At 37.0% G+C, this 14,096-nt stretch overlaps 1 protein-coding gene across 9 annotated transcripts in view; it reads left to right on the top strand.

Annotated features, from left to right (window-relative positions):
• clasp1a (cytoplasmic linker associated protein 1a) overlaps positions 1 to 14,096 on the top strand; it is a 307,929-nt gene that overhangs the window by 191,016 nt on the left and 102,817 nt on the right. For all 9 annotated transcript variants that reach the window (XM_041201534.1, XM_041201541.1, XM_041201539.1 and 6 more), the window contains exons 20-21: positions 5,247 to 5,354; positions 7,223 to 7,390. In XM_041201534.1, coding sequence (XP_041057468.1) covers positions 5,247 to 5,354; positions 7,223 to 7,390 — 276 coding nt within the window. The remainder of the gene's footprint in view (positions 1 to 5,246; positions 5,355 to 7,222; positions 7,391 to 14,096) is intronic.

The raw sequence follows: 14,096 nt of genomic DNA, 5'->3' as shown, positions 1-14,096 counted from the left end.
ATCCATTAAGACCTTGGAACTTTCCTGCATCTCTGACTCAACCACCAGTTGATGTGAAATTTGGAAGTTTAGTGATAATGCTTGTCAACTAGACCAGCAACTGACATGGTTTAATTTTTGAAGCTTGTTTCCTTAATGAAAATTCATCAATATTCCTAATTTCTGTAATTAATAAGAAGTAGAAGTAAACAGAAAAGGTTCACTTTAAACCAGACTTGTTGAGCTTGACAAAAACAGAATTACCTGGAAAAACTCAGCAGGTCTGGCAGCATCGGCGGAGAAGAAAAGAGTTGACGTTTCGAGTCCTCATGACCCTTCAACAGACTAGGTGAACCCAAGGAAGGGGTGAAATATCATATTTCACCCCTTCCTTGGATTCACCTAGTTCTGAAGGGTCATGAGGACTTGAAACGTCAACTCTTTTCTTCTCCGCCGATGCTGCCAGACCTGCTGAGTTTTTCCAGGTAATTCTGTTTTTGTTTTGGATTTCCAGCATCCGCAGTTTTTTTGTTTTTATTGTTGAGCTTGACGTTTCTCCTGAAAATTTCAGGATGGCTTATTCTGACTGACTTTCAACACAGGAATTACAGCTCTAGGCCAATGTTCAGGAGCTCCGCTAAAATGCACTCATCCCCATAACAAGAACACATTGTTAAGACATCTGCATTATCTATCTTTTTTTTGCCCCTTCCAGGTGGTAGTGTGATTGGGTGGGTGACTTGTAGAAGAGGTTTTTTTCCATTGACTTGTTGGTATGGGTTTGATTTTTGTTTTTCCTTGCCATTCCTTCTGTATATTTGGTAGTAATAATGTTTTACTAGGCTTCCCTCCATTTGTTAATAGATGTTGGAACCCATTAATCATTTTGTTGCTTGTCTTCAAAAATGGAGTAATTTGCAAATCCGGGTGTTTGGTTGGCTATCTCTTTGGTCTTCTCTCTTTGTCGTCTCTCTTAATTGTCAGTTTGCTTTTTGATTCGTCACGTATATTTAGTTTCTATTTATTGCCCTTGCATTTGTTTCCCTTTTATTCTTTATCTCTTGCTTCACTAATGTCCTTGGTTGATTCTCTTCTGTGCTTTTTTTTCCCCCCAGCTTTTTGTTATCACAGTTTGCCTATACAGTGACTGCATTGTGATAGCAAAGCTTTTTAGGCTTGCAGCAAACCAAAAAGTTGGGATAAAAAAGCAGGAAACAATTGTTGGAAACCAGTGAGAAGAAAAACAAGGGCAAAATTATTTTATTCGTTCTAATTATAATGAGACATGAGTATAAGAAATGTGAAGAAAACAATTATTTTTCTAACCAGATGATGAATAAAAGAACAATGTTGAACTAGAGAAGCATGTTTCTTTTCTGTGGCAAGTGGACTCCCATTTGCTTCCCTTCCACAATGCTAAATTTCACTCGCCAGCAGGATAGTTGATCTTGTGAATTCAGTTGCTGATATTGCACCTTTAGTGATCTGTTGGCATTACTTGAAACAACTTTTCCTTAGGTTAAATCTTAGAAGTAAGAAGATATGAGAAATTTCTAAACCATGACTTCGCTTTTTCTGTGCATGTTCCTCAAGGTTACATGATTTTTGGAATAATGCTGAAAAAGGATGGTGGTACCAATTTCTGCCCGACTGTGACATTGTGCAATATTATTAGAAGGGTGTGCTTGGGAATAAAATAGTCCTGTACCAAGCATTCCGCAGTCAGTTTAGCTACAGGTTAAGCCCTCCTTTGCACTATATATGCCATAACCCAATCTGAAGACTAAATGTCAGCAGTATGACACTTCCATTTTCTGAAACTGTCATCTTCATGATCCCTTCGTGCCAGACTTGTCAGTTAGTTCAGCGTTCAGGGGCAGTTTTCAATTTTTTTCACTGGAGACTGGTGCCCTCTAGGAACCTTCACGACTGACCAAACTAATTTAATTTGATTCTCACATCTGTCAGAAAAATTAGATTTCCATTCTGTCAGTCTGAGCTGTCCATAAAACCAGTTCACAGGACTGTCAGTATGGAATTCTAATGAACTGTTTTATCAAAACATTAAATTGGCATTTTCTTTTTGCCTCCTGAAAATCACTGTATATTCACATAAGATATTGAACAGTCACAAACTATTCTTCCTTTGCTTCTTATTTCAGTCAGTGGCAGAAAGAATATTTTGCTGTTGATGTGATCATATTAAAATCAGCATCTTGGATTTCTGTTTAACATTGCATATTTTTTATGTTTATAATTTTAATGTAAGAGCAATCTATTTGGAGTAGCTGGAGACTTTTGATGCTCTGGATGCTAACAGAAGGAAAAAATAAATCTATTCTGACTTGTATCCTGTTCACACATCACTGTGCTTTCTGACTTAATGTGGCTCTTAGTATAGCAATGCCTCAATTTTAAAATTCCTCTTGTTCATATTTTGCCATGGCCTCACTGCCCTCTATTCCTGTAAATTTTTCTTGCTCTATTTGTGACAATATATAAACACACTCTCAAATTAGCTGTTGATGTTCATCATTGGCCACCATACAGAAATCCATTTGGAACATTCAAGTGTAATGTTGCAGCATTGTAATTCTCCCGTATTTTGTATTTTACAGTTTCACCATAGTGATCACCATCTGTAGTATGCATGGGTTTTATTTCTGTGTCTTAGCTGAAAGTGGAGATTTGCAACATGATTTTTTAATTTTGAGTATGAAGGAACTACAAAATCACACTTGCTGGATGACTTGACCTAGGGCTAAACCAGCTTCCTGAAAAATGATTTAATTTGTTTAATCAATCTATGGTTGGGAACCTCTACAAAGGCAAGTTATATCCTATAACAAAGGAATTTGAAAATTCCATAAATCCTGTTAAGATAACTATGTAAAAGATACCTCCACACAATTCTCCAAACCAAACATGTTAAACGTGATGAAGGTTTTGAGAGTTATATTGGATAACAGTGTTGGATTGTCTGACATTTTTAACTGTACTTCAATTGCTGAACTGTTGGCAGCCTGAAATCATTTTATTCCTTTATACTGCCAGTGGTAAATTTGAAAGATTTTTTTAAAAAGATTCTGGCTGGATCAGAAATTGGGTAAATGGAACAAACTAAGACATTACTTAATCATTTAAATATAGAATTTGGAATGCTGCTATGTTTAGCTCCCATATTTTGTGATAAGTATTGAAGCAACAGAGTGCAGAGGAGTACAACAAGGATAATGGATCTCTTGGGGCAGAAAATTACGCTCGGCGGGTGTGCACAAGCACACTTTGGCTGAGAATAAAATGACGCGCGATGATGTCAGGTGAGCATCCCGATGTCATCACGCAGTCCTGCAATATTTTTTTGGCGGGCGCGCACTGTATTTTGCAGTGCGCCTGCCGACAATTAAAAGGACGTTAAAAAGTTAATTAAATTCAAATTTGCGCTGTCTGTCCAATCCAAATGTTGGCAGGCAGGCGAAAAGGTCAAGCAGCCTTTACGTTTTTTAGGAAACCTCATCCTCGTGACACAGTAGGACACAAAACCATACCTATAAAATACGCAGGGAAGGATGCAGATTAAATGCCGTGGGGTGGTTATTATATCAAGATAGCTACCACGTGGAACAGATTACTGGTGAAAGTGATAAGAATGGATAATTAGATTCTTGCCTTCAAAAGGAAGAGAGATGTTTCTAACCAAGGTTGACATTGGGTTACTTTCTTTTTGCCTAGTGATAAACAATGCATTGCCATGGTCTCCTGAAGCCTACTTGTCACATGGATTCTTAGAGGGATTTTCCACTTTTTCCTGAAATTGGCCACCTTTCTTTCCTCAATGTTTCAGTTCTTGTCCCAATAGCAGTGAACACTGAGGTGTTCGCTGCAATTTAGGCTTGCAATGGAACCACAACTTATCGGGAGCCGACTTCTGTTCAAATCTGAAAGTTGTGTATCGCCTTTGAATAAACACAATTTTTAAAAACACACTTAAAAACACTTACCTTTCATTGAGCTGAAGGTAGACCTCGAGTGGCTTGTCTTCAGCTTACAATGTCAAATGGGGAGTGGTTTTCTTGGAATTGCACCATACCGACTTACCTCATCGATGATACCATGCTGCAGCCGGGACACCATGTAGAATGTAGTTTAAAATACAATCACCAGCATACCCTTCTGCTTCGCTACTGACCGCAGAATCTGGGCTATTGTTCTACCTTCTCTCGCAGTTAACAGGTAGGAAGGATAGGGTAGACAATTGCACCATCTAGTGGATAAGGTGGTATTGATGGATTTGACAAGGGTCAACCATTTAGTATGGTCAGCAATATATTTGTCAGGCAAGCTAAATTACTTCTGAATTATTGAAGCAAAGTATTTTGTGGAAATGCAAACCTTATTTCATGGTTGACTAAGATATAACATAGTTTAAGAAAACCTCCCATCACGAATGAAATCAACTCCAATCTGAATGATTTAAAATTATTGCAGTCATTTTACTTTGGCATCTGCAGTGTGTTACGTGTATGTTTCACTCTCACTCAAAGTACCTATGTGCTTATGTGTAGTCAATTCCTATTGTACGTAGTGCAAGTTCCTGGTGCTTTTGTATTTGAATCATTTTTAAATTTAGTAACTTGGAGTGAAGTAGAATAAAATTTATCTACAATATTGGATTAACAACAGGCATGATGATGGCTAATAGAGCAAATTCATTATATTTAAAAGATAACACTGATTTTGTGTTCAAATTCACCACAATTTTTATTGGGTTGATGTATTTTCTTCACTTCTACAGGTACATTGTTGCTGCTTGTGTTTTTTTTACTTAGTCTATTTTCTGTTGATTTGAAGCACATTGGAAATCTCCCATCTATATTTATGACCTCAGCTGTGCAAATATATTCACTTCAAGTGCAGTGCAAAACTGTGCGTTTTGGATTCTTCTGTGTGGGCAAAATACCAATTTGCACTGACCATTTTATTGTTACCCCCTTAAATTTAACTGCTTTGATATTCTGCATCAGTATAAAGACTTGGGTAACCATTGAGTCTCTTAATATTGGTAATTCAATACTTGATTTTTTTAAAAAAGACCTAGGATTACTTAAAATACAACCTATGTTGTAGCACCAATTGTGAACCATTTCTAATATGCTGAAGTGTGAAAAGGGTACATAAATGATGATAATGCTATTTGATGGCTGTTAGTTGCTGTGAATTTTTTTAAATTCTTTTCTCTTACTGACTATATTTGTGTGTGTGCACAGGTCGAGTGCGCTCTAGACGTCAGAGTGCTGGGAGTGCCACCAGTGTAGCCAGTACACCCTCTGATACCAGAGGCCGTAGCCGAGCTAAAGTAGTATCTCAGTCTCAACGTAAGTGAAACAAATTAATGCTTCCAAGTAAATTTTGCAAATTGTAGTAATGTCTAAGTACCAGGAACTTTAAACTTTACCTATTGCTAATAAAGCATTAAGCTTAATTCTATTCTATTCTCACCGTTATTGGGAATTATATGCTGTATCTGCATTTTTTAACCATTCCAGTGCAGTGGGAATGAATTTCATGGAAGAATTTAATTAGTTGTGTTTAACGGCGCACTTCTGCCACATAGAGGGCAGATGTGAAATCTGCTTTCCAGACCAATCTTCATGCCACCCTTATTGGTAGCCTCACAGTCCATTAGCAGTGACCCAATGAAGGCCTCCTTGCTGATTTTTCTTTGTCTGTGGAACAGTTTATCTCTCTTTGATTCCTCCTTCTTTAATGTACAGAAATTAGCAGTTTAGCAGAGTCAGATTGAATCTGTGTTTTCTGACTTTCTGATGGTGCACATTGATGTTCCAATTTGATGAACCACCTGTTTGCCCACAATATTTTGTTTTCCAGTAGCTTTACGAAAGATGTTTTCACTTTCCAGCTATTTCTGGTGTTGATTTTCTAACATGACTACAATTTTAGAGAAGCAGACAGGAATGGAAGTATGCCTGACGATTGTAATTAAACCTTGCATGTTTTACTGCCTTCAACTGATTTTTTTTTTGTCTTCCAGAATATTTATGCTAATTCTTTAAATTTGGTTCTTTTAACATATTAGCGTAATAATGCATAATGTGTTCATATGGAATTTCATTTCCCAGCTACCTTTTTTTAAAAAAGGTGTTAAGCAACTGCCAATTAAAAAAGATGGATAAAAAATTTAACAGGCTGCACTGTGATGCATGCATCACTAGTTAAAGAGCTAATTTCAAAACTTGAGTGCAAAAAGATGAATTATTTGACCTCAGTCATGGTAAATTGAATCAATGAGGTGACATTACAAAATATATTGAGAGAAATAAATAAGGTTAGCTGGTAATTCTAATGTGATATAATATGGTAATTCATTTTCTGTTTGACTTTAACAGTTGGAGCAATCTTGCTTCTACTTTTGTATGTCAGTATTTGTACAGACATTGATGAAAAAACACTTAATATTGCAGTTAACACTAAAACAAACCCAAAATGTTATAAACACCTGTATGACGTTTAAAAAGCTTAGCACAAAATGATGACCATGACAATTCTTAGTAGTCTTTGCATTTTTAAAAATCTTTCCATTGAACTTCTTGCACCTATCCCTTTTACCTGCTTCCATACTCAGGATCCAGATCAGCTAATCCTGCCGGCGGTAAGGTTTTTCTTCACCTATGAGAATAAATTAATCTGCTGAAAAGTTATTGCTTCCATTTGTTGTTATAATCAGGTCATTTTAACACGTTCAATATTTTCTTGCAAAAACATTGATTTTTTTTTGGCCCCTGTAAACCACTTAATTTCTTAACAGTTACCCCACTTCTTTTTTCATGAAATTTGGAACCATGAGTACTTTCCTGTAGGCATTTTAAATATGCGCAGTGGCTGGTTAAGCACTGAAGGCATTAAATTCAGAAATTGAATATTAATCATAAATAATCATAAAACAAGCTTATACTCAGATTGAATTATTATCTCAATCATAGTGAATCTACAGACATTTCAGCCTTCAATTATAAAAACTATTAGCACAATGCAGTGTTTTACAGGTTTCACAGTAACATTGAATAACATGCAAATTTTGCTTGTTTAATATTTTTAAAAGCTAATTCTATGAGCTAACAGTTTTATTTATTGTAAAGTAATAAATTCTCTCACGCTGCAACTTTATTTTTCCCTTTGTAGAGGTTTCATATTTAACTTGTTTTCCTGTTACTTATTCTTGCAGCTGGAAGCAGATCCAGTTCACCTGGAAAACTCCTTGGTAGCACGTATTCCGGCATGAGCAGTGGACCGCAGAGAGTATCTGTAGTGCCTCAATCATCCGAGAAACGCAGCAAAATCCCTCGCAGTCAGGGATGCAGTAGGGAAGCCAGCCCCAACAGATTGGGCTTGGGTAAGATTTAATCATCCAGACCACAGATGTTTATTAATGTGCCTTCTAAAGTGAACTTATTGCTTAATTATGTCTGGAAGATGTACTGATGTCGGCACAAGAATATATATGACATGCTGTAATTACACTTTCACTATTCTCCTTTCCCCTCCCAGTATAAGTGCTGCAGCACATCATAGGCAGGGTGTAATTACTGCATAACAAGTTTACATGGGCAATTTTCATTATTAATACTCAGATAAGAATTTATAATGAAAATATAAAAATAACAACAGAATGTATGACTTTAAATTGGGGACTGCATTATATCTGTGCACCCTGCTTATTTTCCTCACCCTGTAACCCTGCTTCACCTGAAGACTATACTTGGCTTTGAATCCTCATGTGCAGCACCACAAACTGACTACTGTGGGTGTGTAAGCATCAAAAATGTGTATGCAAATAAAATTCTAAGGCAAGAAAGTATTGAAGTTTATTTTTACTTCTGGCCAGTGCTAACAGGGTCTCTTCTATAGAATTCATCTCGCATATTTGGCTGAATCTCTTCCAGTAGTTTGTAGTATAGAGGTAATTGGTTGTACTTAATCTGTACATTGTCAAAACTGCTGCAGAGGCAAATGTAACAATTGAAATGTTGCACATCTTTATGCTCTTTCCTTACATTCTCATGTATGAGCTATAAAGTATTATTTCTGATTTAAATGTCTAGACACATTGAAGCTCTGTTAAATCCAATGTTTTTAATTTGGTTTGCACACTAGCTGAAATATATAGGAGAAAATGAGACAATGCCGGTATTTCATTAAAATGTCTAAAAAAACGATGCAAGTTATAAAAGGACTTTTTCTTTTTTTAAAAAGTACTGTAACTAATGCCTTTTATTAACGTTCAAATAAAATTTGTTCCTCCCCCCTTCCTCCTCATTAATGCAGAAAAGGTCATTATATTAAAAGTGTAGTCACATGGTCATTAGGCATCAATATTGGCAGTTTACCTCTATCAACGAGTAATCAGTAAATTAAAGGTGGTTGTTCTGTAGTCTAGTATTAAAAATGTGTTATATGAAATAGTGTTCTCAAAGTTCCCTAATTTACATAATCTCATTTGATTTGCTGTGTACAAGTCAGGGTGTTTGGAAATGGGGAAACGGTTCCTAACTCTGAATTGTAGCCTTACCTTAAGCAAATATTTGAAAAATCTCTTTTTTTAATATCTAAGTTTATTCAAACTGATGGAAGAACATTGATTTTAAGGAAAATGTAAAGGGCTTTTATAGTTGGTGTTGGGTGCAAATTTGAGTTACTTTAATGAAAGGTGTCATATTTTTAACCTAATTGCCATTTTTCCCTTTTAAAAAAAGTGCTGATTCACACTGGGAATTGTTCCACTGGTGTTAGCAGCTCTCCTGTACCTTGCCAAAATAGCTAAAATGTATAGACTGGTGAGGTTGTTGGGTTATGTGATTGAAGTATTACAGGCAACCACACAAGTTAGCTTGTGCACACTTGCTATATCTGTGGGACAGCAATGGTGAATGGGAGCCCTGGCAATTTCCCAATCATTTGTCCATGGCTACTAATACTGAAAGTAGCACCATTATTCTTACCCATTTCATGTTGGTTCATCTAGCAGAGCATGGAGTTTGAATCTTGGAGCTTTTGGTTTGTGTTTCTTAACCTCTTTCACTGTGTGGAACACTGATTTAGTGTTTAAGCCGACTATATCCAAATTAGTGACAAAAGAACCATTTCATTCTGTGAAGTTTTTCAATTTGCTTTCAGAGCTGGTATGTTGGGTTATTTCTTTTGGTCAGTGATACTTTGAATTGATTTACCATCCACTGAAAGCAAACGCTCACTTTTCTCATTTTCTCCATTTTCCTCCTTGCAGCTGAGAGGATGCAAATTTCCTTCTTGTCCGACCACTTGCTGTATGTTTGGTCATCCACCCAGTGGCTGAAAACACTTGATCCAGGGATTTTTGTCAACTTTTAAAGTTTTATAATTTAATTGGCTTACTAATATAACTAAATTATGATAAAACTTCGTAGATACAGCAAAATATTGGAAAGCATGTTGGCATTAGAAGGTCAGCTACGATCTAGTTGAATGGCTGAACGGACTGAATGGCTTACTCCTCTTATTTCCTATGTTCCTGCCACAAAAAGGAGGGGAAAGGGATTGCATCCTGTATTAATTTGAAGTAAAACTATCAATATTTTGTTACTGTTTTCTCGTAAACTGATCCTTTATACTGTTTAATAGGTGGTCATCCAGCACAATTATTATTCTTGTTTGACTTTAAAAACATCATCAGTGGTTGAATGCTAATGGTACGAATATTGTGGAATCTTTCACTTAAGACATAGTTGTAATGAGCTTCACATTTTTACCACTCTTCTCAACTCATGCTAGCACGGAGCAGCCGTATCCCTCGACCAAGCATGAGTCAGGGATGCAGCCGCGATACGAGCCGTGAGAGCAGTCGTGATACAAGCCCCGTTAGGGGCTTTGCACCACTTGGTGAGTATCGACAGGCATAAGAGCCATTCTGGCAAGCATTGCCCTGCCTTTTGACTTATTGAGGTTACTGCCAGGAGGCAGTGGTCTTTCTCTTATTTTATTTGGGGGCTTTTGTTCTTTCTATTCTTTTAATTTCCCTGTCCTCTTGCATGCTGCTCCCTCTGCTGGTAAGCAAGCCCTAATAGTATTGCTTCTGCCAACACAATTGGAGTTTATTGCTGCATAGTTGAGTGAATATTTTCTGCTTTTTTTTTCAACACATCAGACCCCAGTAATTCAGTTTAAAGATAATTATTACAGTTTGTGCATTACAAAGCCGTAATATTTCATAGAAATTGAACTACCTCTATGAAAGTGAGCCTGTGCTTGCATAATGCTTCAGATGCTAACATCCAAAGAATAGCAAAATCTTGCACATTACCTGTTACGATTGAATTTTAATTTGATCTTCCACTAATCATAAAGTATTTGCAAATAATCATCAAATAAATCACATAGTGTAATATATTGGAATGGGTATAAATTGCCATTTTTTTTCCAAAGCATACCAAGGCCATCAGACCTTCAGCATGAAAAATAATCATGTCATTTTGCTGTAGGTTATTTTGCTTTTACTGACTGGGTTCTGATTGAGAAGTCCTGAATTTAACACAGACCTGACTGGCATTGCAGGTAGTGGTTGAGAATGAAATATAGTTATTTTAGTTTGTGTTAATAGTGGTACATAAAAGGGATATGGTAATGTTAGAGTTATTCTTGTCTGCCATACAATTTATTGCAGGTAGAGCAAAATTAGCCATTTCTATATATTTTGGCGTTTCTCCTGGATCTGTGTACATTTTAGTTTTATTGTGGCATAGGTAATTGTATGTATTTTACCTGTGTTTTGGACAGGAAGGAGTTTAATTTAAACAACCCTGATTTCTTCTCATCACCCATCCGTAAACAGAAAGGTGTTTTGATTTTGTTTTCCCCTTTTATAAGTGGTGGTGTATTTTCCAACCCCTCAGTTTTGGTGTGATCCAATTTCTATTAATAACCTCACAGCAAACACAAGGTAGGCTGAACTTGGAGGGTTAGCTTATTCGCGCACAAGTCAAGCAAGGAAGAGGTGTTTCTATGTAGTCCCCAGTGCATTCGCCAATAAAAGAGGGATAGAGAAAGAAAGATTTACAGGGCACAGAGTAAAGTATTGTTCCATGTGAGTCCAGAGTCAAAAGTCCAATGGTGTATCCCTTCACAGAGGGCAGGCTGAACTGATGCTGGATAATTCACCTTTCCAGCAGAGATGAGTTCCACTATGAGAGGGGCATGGACAGATGAATTAGCCTTGTAAGCATGGGCACAAAAGTTCCAGTAGAAACAGTGTAGATTGGGCCAAATGTTCAAACCTGGACAGAGTTCTTTTTCTGTGCTGCTGCTTAGTAAATGGAAAGATGGCAGACTGATTGGTAGTACAGCAAGACAGTATAATTAATTCTCCCAGGTCGGGGGTGGGAATGGGGTGGGGTCATGTCACATGACTCCTACCTCTCCATTTTGGCTTTATCATAGGGTGTATATTCCTTTGTCTGGGTTCCTGAGATGGTTAATGTTCCAATCATTAAGAATTTGAAAGGAGGTTGCAGGGTCCTTTGTCCTAGCAGACCAGTAGACTTTGGTGGCCAAGCCTGGCTCATGAAATGTAGATGGCCTTTGTATAATCCCTTTTGAACTTGGTGTCTGCAGCCCACAGGGTTGTTAGCATCCTTTCAGTCATCACAAGGTATCAGTTTCTCTAATATTGCCCGAAAGTTTATTTTGTTCAGGGTCACAGGCAGACATAGCTCCAGCCTTTTTAAAGTCTTTGTCCAGTTTTTAAATTTTAGAAGTTAGCCAGTAGAATATCTATATATTTTATAAAAATAGAGTGAAAGATCTTAGCCTCCTGACACCTGTTAAACCTGGTTTATCCAAATATAAAGGAAAAACCCAATTTTGTTCTGAACTGGAAATTACAGGATTAAATAAAAAGCAGCAGTAAAACATAGTCCTGGAAGAGAGAACACTTCATTCCAAGTTCAAGGAATTGAACACTCTGTTTTTCATTGTTTAGCGCTGCTGCAATTTTGAACAGGACAGATATTTATAGCCTTATACCTCTTAGTTTGTATAAAATGCTGGTGAGTGGAGTATATATTGTTCCTTGTAACCAGCTCATGTTACATTAACCATTGCACATTCTGCTCTCTGGAATTCTAAACAGGGAAGTGAATTTTAAGGAAAAAATTGAGTTATGCTTGTTCAGTGAATTGTGCAAAAAAAAGCTAGAGAAGAGGCCGAAATAAGGCTAGAAGTGATAGTAGCCTGACCACTCATGCCTTGCTAAGGCTGCACTTGATTCTGGTCACTGAGATACAAGAAAAATGTCCCAAGTCCATGAGGCTGTGCAGAGTAGTGCCTTGATACTGATTCATCATGTTGTCATATTGAATTATGAAGGAAGACTTGAAAAGATCAGATTCTTCAGCCTTGAAAGGTGGTGAAATGAGAGACAAACCTTGCAAAGCTATGTAAATTGGATTAGTAAAACCTAAATCCAGTGTCCTATATAAAATTAAACCATGACCCCAAGTCTAACTAAAATAGTACCATGGGTATTGATGTAAATTAGTTATTTTCTTTTTAAAGAAAGCTCATAATAATAATGAAAAGTAAATTGGGGAATGACATCAATAAGCGCTTATGTGTGCAGAATATGATTAATTACGTGTCAGTGGCACCAGTAATGTCACCGGGCTAGTAATCCAGAGGCCTAGGTTAATGCTCGGGACAAGGGTTCAGATCACACCACAGCACCTGGTGGAATTTAAATTCTGTTAATTAATAAATCCCCTGGAATTGAAAGCTAGCCTCAGTATGGTGCCATGAAACTATTATCGATTGTCATAAAAACCCATCTGGTTCACTAATGTCCTTTTGTGGAAGGAAATTTGCCATCCTTATCCGGTCTGGCCTAGGTGTGACTCCAGACCCACAGCAAAGTGATTGAATCCCCTCTGAGATGTCCTAGCAAGCCACTTGGTTCGAGGGCAATTGGGGAATGGACAACAAAAGCTGGCCTTGCCAGTGACACCCCTGTCCCATGAAAGAAAAAAAGCCTGAAACAAATCTTTCAGCTGGGGTAGTGAAAGCACAAACACAATAATTCGAGGCATTTAGCTGCTTTGATCGAGGTGCTATAGGCTTCTGGGAAGTGATGAGCTAGATAGAGAAAATGCACCTATATTTATATATTGCCCTACTATGCCACTGAAGTCACACACACAATATTTCTGAAGTGTTCTAACAATTGTTATGTAGACGGATGGACCAAACAATCCCTTATCTGAACTTGACTTTGTAATCACAAAATATTTCTAAAGATAAGCTGATGGAATCAGCAGGATTAAATATCTTTTAAGCCTGGTTAGTGGAGATGCATTATTAAATGTAACATTACATCAATATTATGTTTGCATGTTACATGTTCTGCTCACGGTGCAGTAATAATGCTTCAATGTTTGATATCTACTTGATAGATCATGGTTTGTATTATCAAGTACATGTATAATAATGAATACTAATTAGAGAACATTGTTCAAATCCACAGACATCAGGTTGAATGCATTTATCATAAGCCAGCTTTGACTGATGTGTAAATATACTTTCCAAAGCCATCAGTCATAATATTTTGAAATTTATGATACATACATGCTATCTGATGTGCTGTTTACATAAACTTGTCAGGTGCATAGCTGTAAGCAGAACATAATATCGCAGGCAGCATTTTCAGGGGACACTTAGGTGTAAAAGTCAGCTGCATATCAGAACTCTCAATGTTGCAGGGCAACACATTTAAAAGCACAGTTGGCTCATGGGGATTTTAATATAACAGGGCAGTTTATGGAATGAAATGATAAGTGATCAAAATTATGGAAGGTTGGGACAAAGTAGACAGAAGCAGACACTTTCCAGGTGCCAAGAATTTCGCAGCCATACATACAAGGTTAAATGTAAGAGATTTAAAGCAAAGGACAGGAGAAACTTCAGAAAGTTATGAGGCTGTGACGTTCAGTTCTTGGGTTAGGTGTTGGGTGCAGAAATTATTTTAACATTAGAGATTCAATTGCATAGGTGAATGAAGGAAAAGGAATTGAAGGGAT

The sequence above is a fragment of the Carcharodon carcharias genome, chromosome 12 (genome assembly GCF_017639515.1).
Source record: "Carcharodon carcharias isolate sCarCar2 chromosome 12, sCarCar2.pri, whole genome shotgun sequence".
In the NCBI taxonomy this organism is placed as follows: domain Eukaryota; kingdom Metazoa; phylum Chordata; class Chondrichthyes; order Lamniformes; family Lamnidae; genus Carcharodon; species Carcharodon carcharias.
Note: the sequence above shows the minus strand (reverse complement) of the source record. Positions and strands in the feature narration are given on the sequence as shown.